Source organism: Oreochromis niloticus, linkage group LG12 (assembly GCF_001858045.2).
Source record: "Oreochromis niloticus isolate F11D_XX linkage group LG12, O_niloticus_UMD_NMBU, whole genome shotgun sequence".
Classification (NCBI taxonomy): domain Eukaryota; kingdom Metazoa; phylum Chordata; class Actinopteri; order Cichliformes; family Cichlidae; genus Oreochromis; species Oreochromis niloticus.
Genome location: NC_031977.2, coordinates 26,925,721 through 26,946,766, shown reverse-complemented (window position 1 = coordinate 26,946,766; position 21,046 = coordinate 26,925,721). Strand labels below are relative to the sequence as shown.

General features: G+C 36.9%; 1 protein-coding gene across 2 annotated transcripts; it reads left to right on the top strand.

Annotated features, from left to right (window-relative positions):
- The first annotated feature begins 4,365 nt into the window (after nt 1-4,365).
- On the top strand, nt 4,366-14,993 carry LOC106096443 (granzyme A). Of its 2 annotated transcripts, none has more exons than XM_019365649.2 (6): nt 4,366-4,427; nt 11,349-11,481; nt 11,739-11,880; nt 12,694-12,832; nt 13,950-14,207; nt 14,339-14,993. In XM_019365649.2, the coding sequence occupies exons 2-6, from the start codon at nt 11,418-11,420 to the stop codon at nt 14,501-14,503; spliced, it is 768 nt and encodes a 255-aa protein (XP_019221194.1). In that variant the 5' UTR covers nt 4,366-4,427; nt 11,349-11,417; the 3' UTR covers nt 14,504-14,993. The 2 variants fall into 2 exon arrangements, with proteins under 2 accessions (XP_019221194.1, XP_025767806.1); XM_025912021.1 differs by having other exon boundaries at nt 13,950-14,222; nt 14,339-14,425.
- Nucleotides 14,994-21,046: the final 6,053 nt, after the last annotated feature.

Below are 21,046 nucleotides of genomic sequence, written 5' to 3'. Positions count from 1 at the left end.
AAAGGTGTGAGCGTCACAGCAGATGCCTTTGTGTCAAAGTAGCTGAAGATAAAACACAGAAAAACATGAAGGTGATTTTCCTGGCCTGGGATTTTATAAAAATATTCTGCAGTACATCAAAAACGAAAGAAAACCATTAATCAACATATGAACATTACCTCTGACGTTACAGCGGTTTTATTAGAGACACGGCTAACCGTTTTGCATTTTGCATAATTTTAAAAAGTTTAAATTGGTTCAGTATTGAACAGCAGAAATAAGGTTTTTTTTCGGAAGAATGTAAAAGGAAAGAAAAAACAGCGGCCGACATCGCTGTAAACAACGGTAGACTTGTGCGTAACAAGCAAGCGAATAATGCAGAAAACAGATTTTTAGACGGGAAACTGTTCTTGAAGGAGAGAGAGAGAGAGAGAGAGAGCTGTGCATCGTGGTGGAAGCAAAACAGTAAAAGTCAGAGTGAATTCATGACGATGTTTATGTGAAGCGTAGTTTGGATCTTCTTTTGCTGCTGCTTCGGTCAATATTGTTTGGAGAGAGATAAAACTAACAGCTTTAGAATCAGCGCAAAAAGGGCGTGCACACAAAGCGCGGACCCGGCGACAGATCAGAATCAGCGAGCTGTCGGCTTTCAGCCCTGACCGTGAGAAAGGCGACATCTCACTGATTCTGATCCGCGGGTCCGCGCTGTGTGTTTACATCTTTGTGCAGAATCCGTGTTCCTGCTCTCATTTACTGTCTTAGCTGTTTGGTGGTTGTTGAAATTTTGTGAGATTTCACCAGAGATTCTGGCATTTCGGGCAAAATAAATTTATATTAAAAAATCGATTCAGGATTTTAATGAATCGATTTTACGTTATCCAAGCCAGAATCGATTTTAATCGATAAATCGATTATAAAAAACCCACCCCTAATTGTAAGTTTCTCAGGGAGAAAACTTATTCTTATCATCTTTTTTCTTTTCTTTTTTTTAAATTACTGAAACCAAAAGTGGTGCAGAGCTTTTATCTTGAGATAAAATGATGTGATCTAAAAATGAGTCAACAAAATAGACTCATGGGAAGTAATGCATGCTGATATTGTTTCCAAGCCTATGGTCAAATGTATCATTAATATTAACAATTTTATTGTGTGATGAAGCTTTAATGAGGCAGCAAACATATAGGTATATGGCTTACACTTTCACCTGTATGCGTTTCTGAATGCTTGTTATATCTTAAAAGAAAAAAAAAGGATTATCACATTAAACGTTTATACTAGGGTGGGACTCCATTAAAAAAATAATCTAATTAACGAGAGGCTTTCTAATTAATAAATCTCGATTTATTGCATTTAATCGCACAAGAAAATTTGCCGCAAAGCAAAAATGTTTTTTTAGTTTTAGTTTTTAGTGGACAACAGAATAAATAATAGACATGGACATGAATATTGTAAAATCAAGCTCTTTTAATTTATGGGGAAAAAACACATTCCAATGGAAAACAGAGAAAAAAAATAATATCCCTGTCAAAATTGGGCAGACTTAAAATAAAGCGTTATTATGAAACACTTTATTTTTAAGTGTTTCAACTTCTCACCCTATTAAAGTACATTTGAAAATGTACTTTAAGTACATTTTCAAATAATTGGAAATAGGATTCAGAAGGTTTATTCATGCACTGAATCCTATGTATGCAATTCCAAGCAGGAAAACATTCTCCCAATAATCATCCCAGGTCTGTATGACAGAGGACGTGCATCTTCTTTTTTGTTTTGCATATTAATTTATATTTTATTGTGTTGTGGTTTGCAGTGTTTTGTGCTGTTTCACATTAAATTTGTTTAAAAGGAAAAAGCTGAAAATTTAAATAGTTAAAAGTAGAGATGGCACGATACTACTTTTTTATGTCCGATACTGATACCGATATCATAAATTTGGATATCGACCGATATGAATCTGATATAGTGTGTTCTTTAATCGATAAAACTGTTTTTTTTTAATATCTTGCTGCATTTTGTATAAGTTCAAACTCAAGTTTAACCCCCCCCCCACTATTGTTCTGTTATACCTGTATGTAAAAAACACACTGCACCCAAAATATTTCATAGTTCAGCAATACTGATCAATCTAATAAACTTAAACCTACTCCATCCTCCCTATTCTGGTATTTTAAAGAGTAAGCAACCTAACTGATAGGGTTGCAAACTCCCAGCAAAAAAAAAAAATAGGGAACCACCCACCCTGCATCTCATGATGCTTAATCGACATAATCAACTTTAATTTGATGCAGTGTGGAAAAAAAAATGCACAGAAATAAATTATTTTTCAAGAATAATTAAATAGATTCAACATCTTTCTCCAACAGAACTGCAGACTGCACAGATGGTACCTTCCCAAAGGAAAAAGTACTATAGCTTACTAGGGTATATTAGACTTAATAGTTACTATATACAGTAATGGACTAATATACATTTTACGTCAGATTAAAACTTTGGGTGTTAGATTCAGATAATTATTTAATAAAAGCTAGACATTTTAAATGAGAATAAGAAAGAAAAGTATGTCTTTGTGCCCCCTTTTCCCAGTTCATGCCCTATTGGCCCCCCTGGCTAAACTTTGCTAGACCCGCCCCTGCACAGTTACCAGCCGTCAGCTACGTAGAAAAAGATCCTGGTGTAGAAAGTAATATTAAATAAATGCTAACAACAGCTTATCAAGCTTAAACGTGCTGCTGTTGTTCAGCGACTGGTTCCCTCTTTCTGGCGCGAAGTGGGCGATAAACAAACAAGAGAGACGGACTCGCGACAGAAGAGCCGATCAGCTGATCATTAATCAGTTTCACGATTGAAGTAGCAGCAGGAGAGGGAGGGAGAGAGAAGAGGCAGTCGCTCCATATATCAGTTGTTAAGCTTAACGCTGGAATGCTTTACAAACATTCAGAGATGAACTTACACACTTGCTTTACTTCTCTCTGGAATAACTTTCTCGGTTTGGTAGCGAGGCTCAACCAGACCACCGACAGGTCTGGCACGCCACAGCCGCTCTATCACGTGATGCATACTGCTCCGACGTGCAACAGTTATGAGCCCAATTATGCCATGTCGCAAGTTTTGTAAGGTGCTTTTTTGATATTTAATGGATCTGATTACATTTTTTATTTCTCTCTGATATCCGATCCAGTAATTTAAGTCAGTATCAGACCGATACCGATACGTAATATCGGATCGGTCCATCTCTAGTTAAAAGTAGAATTGTAAATAGTTTGTTTTTGTATTTTATAATTTATTTTTTAAATTTTATGTGGAGTGAATAAATAAAAGCATATTTATATAATAAACATATATAAATAAAAAAAACAACAAAACAACGTTCTCTAAAAAGAGCCGGAATTCCCATCACTATTGGGCACACCAGGTCTGTCCAGCATCCTCCCCCATCACCTGATCCAACTCACCACCAGGTGGTGATCAGCTGACAGCTCAGCCCCTCTCTTCACCCCAGTGTCTCGAACACATGCTTGCACGTCTGGTGATATGACTGCAAAATCAATCATCGAACTGTGGCCTAGAGTGTCCTGGTGCCATGTGCACTTATGGACACTCTTATGTTTGAACATGGTGTTTGTTATGGTGTAACTGTGGTTTGCACAGCAGTCCAACAACAAAACACCCCTCAGGTTCAGATCCGGAGGGCCGCTCCTCCCAATCACGCCCCTCCTGGTCTCACTGTCGTTGCCCACATGAGCAGTGAAGTCTCCCAGTAGGACAACAGAGTCCCCAGGCGGAGCACCCAGATTTGTCATACAGTACTTTAAATAAAACTTTAAAAAACAAAACAAAACACGACACTTTCAGAAATATTTGTGGGTGTTTTCTTGTTTGTTTTTTTGGACTACTTCAACACTAAAGTGGCCCTCCAATGAAATGACAGTGCCAGCAGAAGCCCACAACTCACTGAAGTTTGAGACCCCTGATCTACACTCTAGGAGTCCTGTAGGTCGTCAGTAGCTTCAATGCTAAAATGTTAAATGTAATGGACACTATTGCTCCCATTAAGGTGAAGGTTATCTCTGGAAGGAAAAAAGTCTCCATGGACAGGGGCGGATCTAGAAGGGTGGCATGGGGTGGCAAGTGCCACCCTAAAATGATCCCTTGCCACCCCAAGTGCCACCCCAGTTTTGCATATGACAGTATTGTTTATTAAAATAGCATTAACAGTTTGAGCGTAGTTACAGTCAACAGTGAATATAAATGCTAAAACTGAATATATTGGATAGTGTCCCCCCCTCCACCAGTAACAAATGGTTCAGCCCATAGCAGGACCGGCTTTTTTCTTGTTTTCAGTAGCAAGCGATGCTTATGTTTGTGCCAGAGCACATTTTGAACAACACCATGGGAATTTCGGATTTTACACAGGTGGTTGGATGTTACACTCTGGAAATGGAAGCAAGGTGAGTGTTATTAACCCTCTGTGGTCCACGGACACGCTGCACCTCCAAATCACATGACTATGTTAAGCTGACATAGCAACAAGCTGCAGCCACGCCGAGTCTCTGTTTCAGCCCAGATTGAAAGTTCGGACTTCAAAGTATATACATTTTAATTACAGGCCAGTAAATCCAGAGTTATGATAATATATATATAAGCCATGCTTTTTTCTAAATACTGTCGTCACGCTTTTGTGTTTTAAGCGTTTTCTAAGGACAGCGCGAAAATAGTAAAGAAAGGAAAAAAGCCACCTCTTTCCTATCGAAAATGCACCAGGTCGAATTTTAAAAAAGTCAACACGTAGGATTTGGTTGTTTAGGAAGAGGGGAGAGTTTTGGGAGTGACGGTAACGGCAGCGAGAGAGAGCCAGCGAGAAAGAGAGAGAGAGAGAGTTTTTAGATGTGGGAGATTTGTGATGTTTAGTGTGGAGTGTATACTTAGTGTGTTGTGTTGTCTTGTGTAGTTGTTCTGTTGTGTAGGCGTTTTGTTTTGTGTGTCAGTGAGGGCACTAATGAATGTCACAAAGGCACATTTGCAATGTAAACACTGTCACTAAGTAGAAAACCAGCGGAGTGATACACCTGCTGTTGTCAGGCCTGCAGGTTTATCCCTGTGCTCTTCTCCTCTGTCTTTTGGTGGACCATCTTTTTTTTTTTTTTACTGTGACACATCATTTGTGGGGCATCTTATTGCAACACCTGATTGTTCTCTCATTTTGGTTTTAGTAATATTTTTAATTGGTTGTACAAAATGAAAGAAAAAAACCCCCACAGGTGTATTGGCTGCATTTTTAGATAAATAATTGTATATGTTTACAAAATGTACATTTTATATTTGCATTTCAAGTTATAAAAATTTACTCAACATGTCTGTGGGGTTTTTTACAGTAAAAAATACTACTAGCACTTAAAGTTCTTTGTGTGATTTCAGATCAGTAATAGTACTATTAAGAGTAATAGTAGTACTAATGCAGTATGTCAGTGAAAAAACAACTAAATTCAGTTGAGCTGAAAAGATACCAAACAAGCCAAGGGGGAAAAAATAAAATGAAACAATTTGAGGGTGAAATACAAACGTAAACTCCAAAGGAGTCAAAAATGGCCGGTTGTATTTCAGACCTCAGTGGGTTAATCCAACAAATCATGAAAAATTAGGTGTAAAATTTTTGTTCATGACAGTGCAGATTTCTGACATTTTGTGTAATTTAAGCTGTAACAATTTGATTGTTTTCTAACAAAAACAGTGTGAAACTTAAGTTAGACTTGTGTTTGTAAATGAACCGCCCCATGTTGTGTAGCTTTCTGGATTTTATACTTATTGGGCTACATATTTATTTATTATACAGGCTATACAATACATAACATCAAAACTCACATGTTTTATGTAACTAAAGTGTGTAATTATGTGGGCTACAGACAATAATTAAGTTATAGACTATTTTTATATGAAAAATGTGTATACTTGCTGCATTTGAATCATTTTAACCATATGTAACCTCCTGCATATGTGTTTGGGGAAAAAAAGGCTTTGATTTTGCCACCCCATTTGATTTCTCTGCCACCCTCATGCCACCCCAAGAAAATTTCTCTACATCCGCCCCTGTCCATGGAGAAACTCCACACTGGTGAAAAATGAAAAAAGAGAGTGTAGGAAAGCTGAGCGCAGATGGAGAAAAACAAACCTCCAGGTTCATTATGACATCTATAAAGAGAAACTTTTATAACAATTATAATTTACAACTGAGGAGTGCAAGGAGGTCCTACTTCTCTGACATCATCATCAAAAACAGTCATGATGCTTGGGTCTTATTTTCTACAGTTGACAGGCTAACAAACCCGCCTGTGTCAGTGGCAGCTGAACTTCATTCGACCATGGCCTGCAATGACTTTGCCGAATTTTTCACAGAAAAAATCCAAAAGATTAGACAAGCAATTGGTACATCAACAGCAGATTCAGGATATGTACTGTGTCCACCGAAAAACTGTTTAAACACCATCAAACAGTTTCACCCTATTAACAGCAAAGACCTAGAGGACATCTTAGGTCAACTGAACTCCTCCTCTTGCTGTTTAGATGTCCTGCCAACAGGTTTTTTCAAAAAGGTCTCAAAGACTTTGGAGTCAGACCTGTTACAGATTGTCAACTTTTCTTTAATGTCAGGTGTGTTTCCAGAACCACTAAAAACTGCTGTAATTAAACCTATACTGAAAAAGGACAATCTTGACAAGACACAAATGATCTTACTTTTTAAGTAAGATCAATTACTCAATTACTTCTCAATTACTTCTTAAAACAGAATAACTGATAGCAGTTATAGACAGTTTTAGACAGAACCACAGCACTGAAACCGCTCTGACCAAAGTGTTTAATGACATATGTCTGAATACAGACAGTGGAAAAATGTCAGTCTTAGTTTTACTGGATCTCAGTGCAGCATTTGATACAGTTGACCACAACATATTACTCAAACGACTGGAGAACTGGGCAGGTCTTTCAGGAACTGTACTAAACTGGTTCAAAACATACTTAGAAAACAGGAAATACTTTGTATCAATAGGTAACTTCACATCTGAGCAGACAAGTATCACATGTGGAGTTCCCCAAAGTTCCATCTTGGGACCCCTTCTGTTTAACATTTACATGCTCCCACTGGCACAGATTATAAAGAACAACAAAATAAACTATCATAGCTATGCAGATGACACACAAATATATATCACAATGTCACCAGGAGACAGAGGCCCTGTACAGGCTCTTGGTAAATGCATTGAGGAAATTAATGACTGGTTGTGCCACAATTTTCTCCAGCTAAACAAAAATAAAACTGAAGTAATAGTCTTTGGAGCCAAAGAAAAATGATTACAGGTCACCAGAGAACTTCAATCTATACACCTAAAAACCACAAACCAGGCGAGAAATTTGTGTAGTGATGGATGCAGACCTAAACTTAGAAAAACACATTAAGACAATAACAAAATCAGCTTACTATCACCTCAAGAACATATCAAGGATAAAAGATCTGATGTCTCAACAGGACCTGGAAAAACTAGTCCATGCATTCATCTTTAGTAGGCTTGACTACTGTAACAGCATCTTTACAGGTCTACCTAAAAAATCAGTCAGACAACTACAGCTCATTCAGAACTCTGCTGCTCGAGTTCTCACTAAGACCAAAAAAGTGGACCACATCAGTCCAGCTCTGAGGTCTTTACACTGGCTGCCTGTCCGTCAGAGGATAGACTTTAAAGTTCTGATGCTGGTCTATAAAGCTCTGAATGGTTTAGGACCAAAATACATCAGTGACCTCCTGACCCAGTATGAAGCTTCCAGATCCCTCAGGTCATCTGGATCCGGTTTTTAATCAGTTCCCAGAGTCAGAACCAGACACGGAGAAGCTGCATTCAGCTTTTATGCTCCATATATCTGGAACAAACTCCCAGAAAGCCTCAGATCAGCTGAAACACTCAGTTTATTTAAATCCAGGTTGAAGACTTACCTATTCTCAGCTGCATTTGAATAAAACACCAAATCCACACTTTTAAGCTTAAATTTCAAAACTTACATTTTAACTACTGATTTTATCTACTGTTCTGATTTTATCTACTGGTTTTTTGGGTTTTTTAATCAATTTTAAATCATGCTTTTTATTTGTTTTTGTTTTTTAATGTCTCTGTAAAGCACTTTGAATCACCTTGTTGTTGAATTGCGCTATATAAATAAATTTGCCTTGCCTTGCCTTACTAAATCCCATCACCGGTGCGATTCTCGTTAACTATGATGGGTGAACACCTGCTTAGTATAGTTAGGCTAGGCTTATAGACTAGATTCGAGAGGAGTAAAAGGAATTTGAGAGAATTGAACATTGAACAGCCGGCAGGTTTATTACAATTTTAAAATGATACGATAAACCAGTGTAGATAACTGAGAAGAGCGCTCTTTTGAAAATAAAAGTAAAATAAAATAAAATCCGTAAGTCTCTTTAGACCCGACTCCTGATGAACAGGATATGGTGAGTTCGATAGTTTTCACAAGGAACAATCTGTATGGAGTAAGTGGTTTTGTTCTTGCTTATCTGAAATCCTGCAAGTTCAAGTGGTTCAGTCTGTAGATCTACTCCTGCATCCAGAGCAGATGGCCAAACTGCTTTTGGATCCGTCCAGTTTTCACAGGGTCTGGCTAGCAATCCATATCTGGAACCAACTTCAGGATCAGATCCAGAAGCACAAAAAACCCAGTCTGCCCATACAGTACAGAGCAATGAACAAAACAGTTCTTACAGTTGTTCCTAAATAAAAAAAATCCCATAAAGTGTTCAAAATCAATTATACTGTTGTTTTAACATCGTTTCTGTTTCTATGAATTCAAATTGTATTGCTTTACAGCATTACAATCAAATATTTAACAGAAAGAAAGAAAGAAAGGTAGTGGCCTATGTTCAGAAAAAACAAAACAAAAAAACATTTAAATTAAAAAAAATACAATGGTGGGGAAGGAAACAAAGAGAAACTGGCTTATATTTTCCACTATAACTGTGTTTATAGGCCGTTCCAGTGTTTTTCTGTCTTACACGCTCAACCAAACAACAAATAACAAATTAAACACGAAGTAAGTTAAAAATCAAAATGTGTCTTCCAGCGAACATTATTTTTTTAAAAACCCTCCATAATGTTAAGTCTTTTGTGCAATTTGGCGCATCTAAAAAGGAGCAACAAACAAGAAAAGAAGGTAAAATATTCCCTCAAAACAAAATGTATAAGTCCGAGCATGATTACATTGCTCCACCCATCAAAAAGTCGGCGCCTGCGTGAGTATCGCCTACTGGACTGACGATTGTCGGTTAGAAATTTTTACATATGGCACAACCTTAATGTGTAATCAAATTGTGAAATATTTGTAACTTAATGAATTTTAAACAACTTATTTATATGAATAAACCACTAACTGAAATGACAAAGTGCATAAAAGGCACTCATAACATCTACAACTAAAAGAAAGGTGCATTTTGCGTTATTTCTGTGCATTTGTGAAAATGCTTAATTAAATAGTCGATAAAATAAAAACATAATACTTCATTTCACACACATTGCAAGTTTTGGCTTTTTTTTTTTTTTAAAGATAATACAGAGTTTACACTGTTGCAGTGGTTACCACATGCAAAATTAGAATAGATTTTCCTGCTAACTTATCATTTTTAGTAACTCACCAGTTTCCAAGAAACAAAAACACGCTAAACCTGGTTTGGTTGACAGTAAAACACATAAAAGGTTCTGACAAATACATAACTTTAAGTTAGAGATTGTACATTTTCACACTTGTTTTATAGCGAAAGCCTCACTGTGTAGCTTGTTAATTGCCCTATGTTGCATTACGAAAAATCACATAGCTTTCAAGTGGGGTCAGAAATAATGATATTGGGGAAAAATACTAGTAACCATGTTTGTAGGGGTCACAGGTGTTATGATCATGGCTTGGGGTTTTACTCCTTTTTATCACTCTCTCTTCTCTGGATACTCATACTTCATAGTAGCTGGATGGAATATTTTGTTTATATTTGTAATGTTTACTGTTTATTTGGCTGGGGCCTTTCAATCAAAATCAAAAAAGCCCTTTCTTTGTGAAGCTTGCATTTTCACCTATGTCTGCGAGGGTTCTCTCCAGATATTCTGGCTTCTGGCAGTCCATAGACATGCATATAGAGGGGTTAGGTTACTCGGTGATTCTAAATGGGTGATTCTGTCTCTCCAGCCCCCTTGTGGCTAGTCCTTTTTCACTGCCAGCCATTCAGTCTCTATGCAGTATTTGCTTCCCACTTTAAATTTTGTGGCCTTAGTTCTCATACTCCATTTTGACATCACTGTAACTGAAGTACAGACCTAAAAGATATTTTCGATTAAACATTTAAACAGCTTTGCTGTTATGACCCCGTGGCACTGACACGGCGTATTCATGCTGTTTTTTTTAGAGAAATGTGGAGCTCCAACACAGTTCACAGCAGTGCTGGTAAAACAGGACAATAATAATTATCACTAAATAACACATTAACAAACTAGCAAATGGTCATTTTTATTTTGATCATTACTAATTATTGTTGCAACATAATTAATTGTCCACATTTACAGGACTTTGGTGAAAATGGCATCCGTACTACTTACCCTCTAGCATCTAACTTTAAGGCGTTTGGTAACTGCTTTTGTTTGAAGAAAGTCTTATAGTGTTTCTGAATTAAAAACAGCTTTTGGGAATCATTATAGGTATAACTGAAAGTATCAGTGACATACCGCCATGCTGTCACTGCACCCAGTGGCAATGTGACATGTGGTGAGCCCCCATCACACAGACACTAAATGGTTATTAATCATATTAAATTTGACCACAAGCTTATCAGAATGAATCCGTTCCCATGTCGCTATTTTGCTGACTCATTTTAGATCACATCTTTTGAGCTCAACATAAAAAGCTTTGCACAACATTGGTTTTCAGTGCATTCAACACCTGATAAACGAAAGATAAGAAGAAATGTTATGTCTGATAAATTTGGATGCTTTAATGATTTCTCTGAATTATTGTTTGTCAATGGGTTGAGTTGGGTTCACAAGGTAAAATTTATTCTCTAATCAAGATGAGGTCAAAAATATACATACAGACTTAAATATATGCAGATGCCCCACCTTGACCTGAGGCTTTTGGTAGCCATCAGCAAGCTCCTGACATAGTTCTGGCTTAATATTTACTCCTTCAAAATACTTCTTGTCACCAAATTATTGTTACAGTGTGTGTGTGTGTGTGTGTGTGTACGTACACTTGACCACACATTATTAACCATTTGTGTGCATATGTTCATTTTGCTGACTCATTAATTCTGTGGTCATACCACATCCTTGCAGCTCAACATATAAAGCGGAGCATCAAAGTGAGTTTCAACATTCAACATCTGATCAAACAATTTAGAAGAAATGTCCTGCCTGAGGAATTTCAGTGTTTTCGTCTCATGCATGTTTCTCTTCATCATCCAGCCAGGCAAGTAATTTCTTCTATTTTATTTTAAATGTATTTTTAAAATAAAATATTTTGTCGGTCTTGGAAACAATTAAAATGTAATGTGACAAACATGTATTACTGTATTACATGTATTAAATGTATTACATATGATGTGTAAAACACACACGAGATATGTATTATAAAGCAGTTGTCACAGGGTGGTCGTTTCACATCTGTTCTTAATTTGATCATCTGCTGATTTTGTTATGTGACTGGATATTTTCTTTTTGCTTTAGGTCATGGTTCTGAGATTGTCGGAGGGAAAGAAGTCGAGCCACACTCACTGCCTTTCATGGCTTATGTGGAAAGTGGACGATCTTCGTGTGGCGGGACATTAATCCATCCACAATGGGTCCTGACAGCTGCCCACTGCACTCAGTAGGAACACTTACTTTTCTTAAATTTTCAAATCAAAATATTGCAATATTTATGTTTAATTGACTGTGTGAAAGATAATAAATAAAGAGATCTAACAAGAGGTCACAAGGAAAAGGTCTGTAAGGCATGACTTGATCTGACAGCTTGGCAGATTAATGAAAACAGAATTTGATTACACTCCAAGAAATGCCAAAAAAGCATTTCTAATCCAGCCTTTAAAATATTCATAAATATGTATAAAAGGTGCCTTTTAAATAACAAAAATATAAATAATCCTCTTTAAAGGTATTTTATGTTACATTTGCTCCAGAACTAGAACAAGAAAGTAGACACTACAATGTGTCAGTTTATTTTGTCCAGACTCTTTTCAAGCGTCATATCAAACGCTTTATTATAATTATTGATGTAAAATTGTTTAAAATGAATGGAGAGGATGAATATACAAAATTTAAAACACTGGGAAATAAGTTATTGTTCATTTTTTAATTTATAGTTTGTCCATTTTATTGTATGTTGTATCTTCACAGAGTATTTTCTTTGCACTAGTCATTGTCCGAGAGACAAAATTGCACTCAGTTACAGAATAACAGACATCACAGCTACATATGAGATAGATTTTATCATCTAAAACATTTTTGTAATGTTGAAAATTTCATTCAGCTGTGGGAAAATATTATGAAATTCATTTAAGGCTCAATAACAGCACGGGTGAAATTTTCCAAATATACTGAGGCAACTATGATTATTTTATGATTGTTTTACAAACTCCTGATCTGTTAGCATTTTATATACATGAACTGTTTTTGTTTACAGTATGACTCAAGTGATACTGGGAGTGCACTCCCGCAGGAAAGTGGAAGTTGATTCTCGGCAGGTCAGAGAGGTTGAGAAACGATTTCCTCATCCTGGCTATGACAGCGTAACCGAGGTCAATGACCTCATGTTGCTCAAGGTAAGTTGATAATTCACTGTTCAATACCAAGTGAAGCAAAAGATACCCTCCTGAAACCCAGAAGAAAAATAGTTTGATAATTTGGTTTTATGTTTAGATAATTTAGGTATTTTGTTTCAAAGAAACATGTTGTATCTGATTTATTCTTATTAATTTATCTTCTGTACCTTGAAGTGGTCATAAAGTCTTGTTAGATCACAAAATAATATGACGAAGCAAAGTCATATTTAGAGCTGTCAGGTGGAGGAGGGCCAGACATTAGAGCAACAAGGTGAAAGTTCAGAAGGAGGACATACTAGCTTTTGAGGAGCCTGAGAAGGAGCAAAATGATGACAGACAGAGAGAAAGTGGTTGAAAATGTGAGGTAAATCCTGCTGTCCACTACAAAGGACAATTAATAATTTTTGTTTTGGAAGGGGTAAAATGACCTTGCATTGCTGAAATCCTACTAAATCAAAGTTGAGGCTCTCAAGTTGAAGAAAAATTTAAGTTTAAGCAGCAGAATTATAATATTTGTAAAAAAAAAAGAAAAAAGAAAAAAAAAGAATTACTTAAGCTCGGCTTTGGCATAAAATATAGATTGCATAAATGGTGGTTGACAGTGCAGTCTCAGACTCATGTCCCTTAGAGAGGACAAAAATTTATTGCTGGGTATTACTAGGAGGATAGAAGTTAAAAGCAGACTTATTCTCTTTAATGTATAATGTATTTTTGTGTATATATAATTAGACTTTTCAATTAGTTACAACACCTATTTTCCATTTACAAAACAAAATATATAAATAAATGAGTGGGGCTTCAAGACTTTAGCACAGTGCTGCATGAATACTTTCATTATGACCTGCGCTGTAAAGTAAATGGCCTGTATTTATATAGCGCACTGACAGACGCGAGGCTGCCGAACAATGGCGCCACCGGGCCTTCCAACCACCACCAGTAGGCAATGGGTGAAGCGTCTTGCCCAAGGACACAACGACCGAGACTGTCCAAGCCAGGGCTCGAACCGGCAACCTTCTGATTACAAGGCGAACTCCCAACTCTTGAGCCACGATCGCCCCTAGGTCAAATATAGACAGTCATTATCAGTATGTAACATGTCCATTTAATTATTGTCCAGCTTAAGGAACCAGTGATGCTCACCAAGACAGTGAAATGTCTCCCGTTGGGCAACACCGTCAAGGAGCCTCCAACTGGCAGCAAATGTATGGTGGCTGGATGGGGACGAACTGAAAGCAACCGACCATCTGATGTCCTCATGTCTGCCAATGTGACTGTGATCGACAGAAAGACGTGCAGCTCTTATTATGATACTGTTATCACCAGTGACATGATATGTGCAGGTTCGACTGGTAAAGAAAAGGTTGATGTCTGTGGAGTAAGTATATAAAATGTGTGTATTTTTATTAGTTCTCTGAATTAAACGGGCATTCAGCTCAACACTCTTTTGGCTTTTTCAGATCCACAAGTAGTCAAAGAATGACTACCATGTATTTGTTCTTGCTGCAGGGGGATTCAGGAGGGCCACTGTTGTGCAATGGGGTGCTGGTTGGAGCTACTTCTTTTGGAAGGAAGTGTGAGAGTAAAGAGAACGTACCGGGAGTCTACGCGTTCATCTCAAACAAACAACTCAACTGGATCAAAGAAACAATGAAGTCATATGAAATGCCATGAATCCACAGGCATCAATACATATGAGCTAAGCAAGACAAAAATCTTTGATGCTTTTATGCTTAATCTGTCACTGCTTTCACCATAGAGACTACACATATATGATATCAGCCATCTCATGGTTAGTACTATCCACTGCAGAAACATAAAACCAGATCCTCTTTGTAGCCTTTCTCTTGGACAGTCATTGTGATGGTTTGTGGATTATTTCATTTTCCAGAATTGCGTTTTGGCTGCTGTTGCTGTAGAGTCTACATAAATGTGGCTATTTCTGAAAGAATTTCTACAAGAACAGTTCCTAAAATAATTTCTTTTTGCAATGGAAAATGACCTTTACCCATCTTTTATTGTCTTACTTGTGAAAAGATAATACTTAGTACTGTTAACTAGAAAATTGAGTTAAAAAGATTTGTTTATGAAAACCCCCAAGAAACTTTTTATATACCTTTTACATTTTCTACTTTCTAATAAAGCTAACAGCATGAATAAAAAATTGTCTTTTTTCTTTCTTTCTTTCTCTCTTTCATTGTTTGTACTGCAATTCTTTCAAAATTTTGTCTTTTACACTAACTCCTAAATCTTTAAAAACGTTTGTGATCCAAAACTGATAGTTTAGTCTTTTATTTTTAGTATTCAAATTTAATAAATTTTAATGGCTAAGAAAGATTTTTGTAATTGTATTTTCAGAAAACAAACCAGCAGATGCATGATGTGATTATTCTCTGATCTTATCAAAGTAGGTTCCTGAGCTAGGATAAAAACAAAAGTTCATAGTTAGTAAACCCCTTTTAGACAACAATCACTGTGTTGAATATTTATGGTTGTACATAAATATAAATGCAATAAATAATTGCAGGAAAGTGATAATTACAGCCCTAAGAAAAATGATACTTTTTCACTTCTTTTCGTCCTGCTCTTTGCATCAACTTTAAAAGTTTTCTTCAGAACACATTTACAACAGTATATTTAGAGAGAATATTCACCGAAAAAATATAAAACAAAACATTCCATTCATCAACAACTACTGATCAAAGCCCACTAATCAGTGACCACTGATCAATGGCCATGAGTACCATTCACAGAGAGTTGAATTCCTGCCTGTCCAGGATATTTATGTCCTAATCATTGAAAGAGTGGCCACTGGCCTGTAGGTGTGAATAGACTTCAGAGACCCGGGGTGATGAGTTAGCTCTTCTGTGTTCTGCCATCTGCTTAGCCAGAGGTTGTTTGGTTTCCCTGATGTATAAATCATAGCAATCCTCCTGGCATTTAACTGTTTGTGTTGAGGGACCCGATCCTTGGGGTGGACCATTTTTTCTTGCAGCATGTTTTGGTGTTTAAAAGAAACAGAGAGCAGTGTTTAGAAAAACTGTGTCTCCAATACTCCTCACACATAAAAGATCACTATGGGTTTTCACTTAGGCAGCAGTTGTCCTTCTCTCCTGGATCGCCTGGAGATTTTTTTAGACGCCTTCCCAGCTTTGACAAATGTCCAGCTGGGATAACCACATTTACTCAGGGCCTTCTTGATATGATGTTCTTCTGCTTCCCTGGCCGATGTGTCTGTGGGGATGGTGTTTGCTCTGTGTTGTAGCGTCCTGATGAAACTCAGTTTGTGCTCCAGTGGATGATGAGACTCAAACCTTAAATAATGATCCGTATACATAGGTTTACGATACGTCAACTTTTATACGGTGTGGTACATCAAGGTTTACGGAGCCCCTCTGATGACATGGTCCAAAAAATAAATAAATTGTGGCCACAAAATACTATTTCGTGCCCTCAAGATAGTATAACGTGCCCACGAAATACTTATTTGTGGCCACGAAATACTATTTCGAGGGCATGAAATAGGTATAACGTGCGCACGAAATGCTAATTTGTGGGCACGAAATAGGTATAACGTGCGCACGAAATGCTAATTTGTGGGCACGAATTGGGTATAACGTGGCAACGAATTACCCATTTGTGGCAACGAAATAGATAACGTGCGCTCAACATACTGATACAATTCCTGGACAGCTGTGTAGAGACATAAGCATAAGAGTAGGCTAAACCTATACACCATGGACAGAGACAGTATGATTGAGTTTTATTTTAGGCTGGGAATGAGCTACAAATGCATTTTGAAAAGCCTGGCAATGCAAGGAACCATTATAACGGAGAGACATTTAAACAGGATATTGAGAGCCCAGTTGCTTTACAGACGTAAGTACGACCTGGACGCCGGGATAGATTTTATTGTCAACCAACTGCAAGGGCCTGGGAAGGATCACGGTTATCGGTCAAGTGTTTCGTGCCCACAAATGAGCATTTTGTGGGCACGCTATACCTATTTCGTGTGTTGTGTCATAAAAAAGAGATTTTTTATGACACAACAGTGGTGAGTGTTCCCACCTTATGCTCTTTGTAACTTAATGTGATCTTTCCGTTTTTGAGTTTTGGACATGATTTTGGAGTATATCTTCGCAGTAGCGATTGACCGCAAAGTAAAGCTACCGGAAATGTACAACCCTACGTCCGGTCTCAAATCAGGAAGTTAGCATTTTCTCGTGCACAGGGTCTATAGAAAGTCTCGCCAGAGGGAGTGTTCGCCCAGGGCGCCAAACAGGCTAGGACCGCCACTGGTTGACAGTGCAGTCTCAGGCTGTGTCCCAATCCAGCGACCCCACGCTCCGGAGTACGCACAGTTCGCGTACTACGTACGGTGCGTACTAGGAAGTACGAGAAGTGCGGAAGTGAGAGGCTTGTGAAATGGGACGGTATGGCTTTCGTCGCGCTGTTCAGGTTGCCTAGCAACCATGATACTAACCACAAGAAACGTTTCATACAGCATTGTTTGACAGAAATGAAGGAGAAACAAATGTTTTTTTGTTCGTTAATTTTTTTTATGTGATCACTTTGATTAGTTGAGTATCTGAGGGTGAGACCACGGGACTGTAAAACATGATTGTTGGGCTTCATTTCTGTACTGAACAGTCATTTTAAGATTAGCTAGTAAATAACAATTAGCTAATGTTGTTCATGAGACTAAAATCATCTCACTTTGGTAATGTAAATATAATATGGCCAATATTATATTTATTGTCAGATTATTATGATATACAGCAGTGAGCTTGAACTCTGTGTCAAAGATTCAAGTTGCAGTTATTTATATTTCCAATCACCTTAAATCTTCACTCAAAGACAATTATCTTTGACAGTGTATATATAGATGTATCATATGTAAGAGAAAAATATTGTTCATTTAATATGTTGGCATTATTACATTTGGCTCAATGCTTACATATATGTGTAAAAAAGAAAATGTACGAGCTGTGATAACTGTTTCTGATAAAAATGAAGAGTAGACCGATATATTAAATATTCCTTTATTGGGTGAGAAAATCAGACCATGTCATAACTGCTTTAAGTCATACAGAATAGATATCAGAGCCTTAAACAGGCTGACTTCTGCTAAATGGGTCAAACTGGGCAGAAAGTATACAAACACATAACATCCTCATAGAATATGATGTAACACTATAGATCAACTTAAATCAGAATATATAAAGCATATAAACAATTACAGCAATATGATGCAACAAACACAGCAGTACTACTAATCCAAAATACTCAAAGCTTCATAGAACTGAAACAAACATTTATTTTTAGCTCCATTCTGCTGTTGATACATACTTTAGGTTTCTGAATATGAAACTTGTTGCTGCACTGTAAAATGTAATTCTAGATGTTTGTTATTTCAACATATTATTCTATATCAGTTTGACGATAGATGACTGAAGTTGTTGTTATAACATAGAATTATAAGTTAAAAACGTCCCAATTACACCAAAAAAAGCTAACTTGAAAACTCATGTCCAGCTAAATCAGCAACTTATGTGAAGTTGACAATGTGGGTAAGTTGAGCACAGCAGGATTCAAAACTGCCTCACGTGACTGCTACCGAGGTGCATCATGGGGAATTGGCGGTTAACGACATGCTCACTTTACTTGGACGTTTTCTAATCATCTTCTTTGGAATATGCTTTCAAGGTGAGTAACATTGGTTATAACTATAAGGAAAGAGAGCTACAAAAGTTGGAACATGTTTTGAATTTATGGCATGATATGTGTTTTTCTCTTTTACCGAAATGTTTGCTTTAGCTAATGTAACTTTAGCCGACAAGGTCCAGCTTGTGTGTCATGACCAAACTTAACCTAATAAACTGACATATGGCCTTTTTTATGGGTTTAATGTGGCACTGACCTAATCAAAAGTATTGTGCCGCTAGCTTTAAGGTTGTGCACTCAACCACTGTTGCGATATTAGCAAGCTAACTCAGCTAATTAATAAAGCTTATTTCATATTGTCTCTGTACTTGTAAATTTCTTTCAAGTTCACAGGCTGTTGTATTTTGGTGGAAGTTCATTTTGGCAATATTTCCAATAACTGGCTGGGTTCAAAAATAACTTTTTGGCAGGACTCCGATGCTTGTTGTTGTTTACCCCTATGTAATCACTTAAGTTGTTATTAACTGCTGCATGCTAAGCTGCAAGAGTGCACTGAGGATTGAGACAAAATATGGTCTACAAACCAGCATTATATTAGTTTTTATCAGATAGTCCTCCAGTGTGTTTTTTTTTTTTTTTTGCTTTAATTCTATTGTGCAGTTATTTGTTACCCTGAAATGCTTTATGCTTAACAACAGCTCACTATTTTAACTTATTTTTGAACTCTTGTGATCAGTATGACTAGATTGTGTGAGTTTCCATAATAAAAGAGCTGTAGTGATAAAATAATTGGTATCAGAGACACTGATTTTTGGCATGGTATACTGCAGAAGTTTTTTTTTTTTTGGCATTATTTACCTTTTAATTAAACTGCATTCTCTGTATTGTAACAAAACTAATATTGTTTATATGTCAGAAAATTAGCAAACATGAATAAATGGCGAAAACAATATAATTATAACATATATTTTTATTTTACTTATTTTAGGTCTGTGAAGCCAAACTTGATGCTGGGGATTTATTTTTGTTAGTGGAGTCAAATGGTAAGTTACAATTTGTGCATTTTGTCATACTGTTATATTGTAACTTAATAGCTCTGTAGAACAAATGATATAAAGATTGTAGTGTCAGGGTACTTCTTAAGAAGTAATATGGCACTATTGATGATCACATGCAGGTGGCATAAACTAAATATTCAGACGTGCTACCAACAAATGATTCATTAACAAAAGCAATGGAGCAGACTGTTTAGGTTCTTGTGGTTGTAATAACATCCATAACTGCAAGTTTGTCATTAATTTATTTTCACAGGTTGTGAAAAGATTTTGTTTATTCTTCAAATATGCTTTGCTTGTAATTGTGTAAACTCTGAATGACGATTCACCCTGATAAACATGAAGCCTTGTCTATGCTTTATCAAATGCCTGTGAAGACAAGTTCCTGTGTAAAGAAGAACGGAAAGCTCCTCTTAAGCAGACGTTTAGTATAGTATGGACAGAATGTTTTAGCAAGATATGCATTTGTCTGTTAAGCAATCTATATTCTGAGAATAAGCGGAGACTGCCTCCGCTCTGTTGTGATAACCGCATGCCTATATAACCTGCAATAAAGAAGTGTACTGTGTGACTGTCTCTCGACACGTTCACCCATGTACATGTAATTGATTATATTGTCTCACTGTGTTTCTGTTTACCTTGGCAGACTTCTGTTTGGGATTTTCCCTTAACACAGGTCTAGATGATCACATCTGTCTTTGTCATTTAAATGAGGTGGACTTGCAAACTTTGCGCTCTTTTGGGTAAATTGCTGTCCACTACATATACACAGAATGTGCACAGTATTTCAGATCTAAAAAGGGAGTATGTAATGGACCTGCTGGCTTTAATGTAAAAAGCCTGTTGTGTAACTTTAATGAGGCAGTTGGACTAAAACAGTATTGCTCATCAAGGTAAACATCTGAGGAATAAGGAAACCGTTACTTGTCCTTTTACTCAGTGTTCTTTTAATCGCACATTTACTAAAGTTTTACATCACATAAGTCATTTTCACAATCATTCTACTTTAAAAGATTTCAAGACAGAGCTTAATGTTCTCTGAACTTCCTTGTTTGCTGAACGGCAGGTAAAGTGCATCTTTTTGTTTGTTTGCTTTTGTGTTTTCTCTAATGGGCCTCAGATGACCGTTTGCTTAAATTTGGGTCTCAAAGAATCTTTTTTTCATTCTGCCTGTACTCTCCACCCCTCTTCTTCTATTGCTCAGGTTGAAGCAGAATTTGCCCATCTTACATCTGTTGAGCTGAAAGGGTTCCTTTTTGCTGTGCTTGACCATTATGGAGAGGTTCGTGGAGCTGTACAAAATCAAGAGCGGCATAGGAGGGCTAACTAGGCTCATAAGATGCTTCGGTGATGATGTAAGTGTTCAACTGCGAAATCTAATCCTTTGTTTAAGTTTTAGGTTATCCAGTTCAACTGATGAACTCATTGAAAGAAAGCTGATAAGTAAAGTCTGTGATCATTTTTCACAACCGGACATTTAGTGTGGTAACTTTTACAG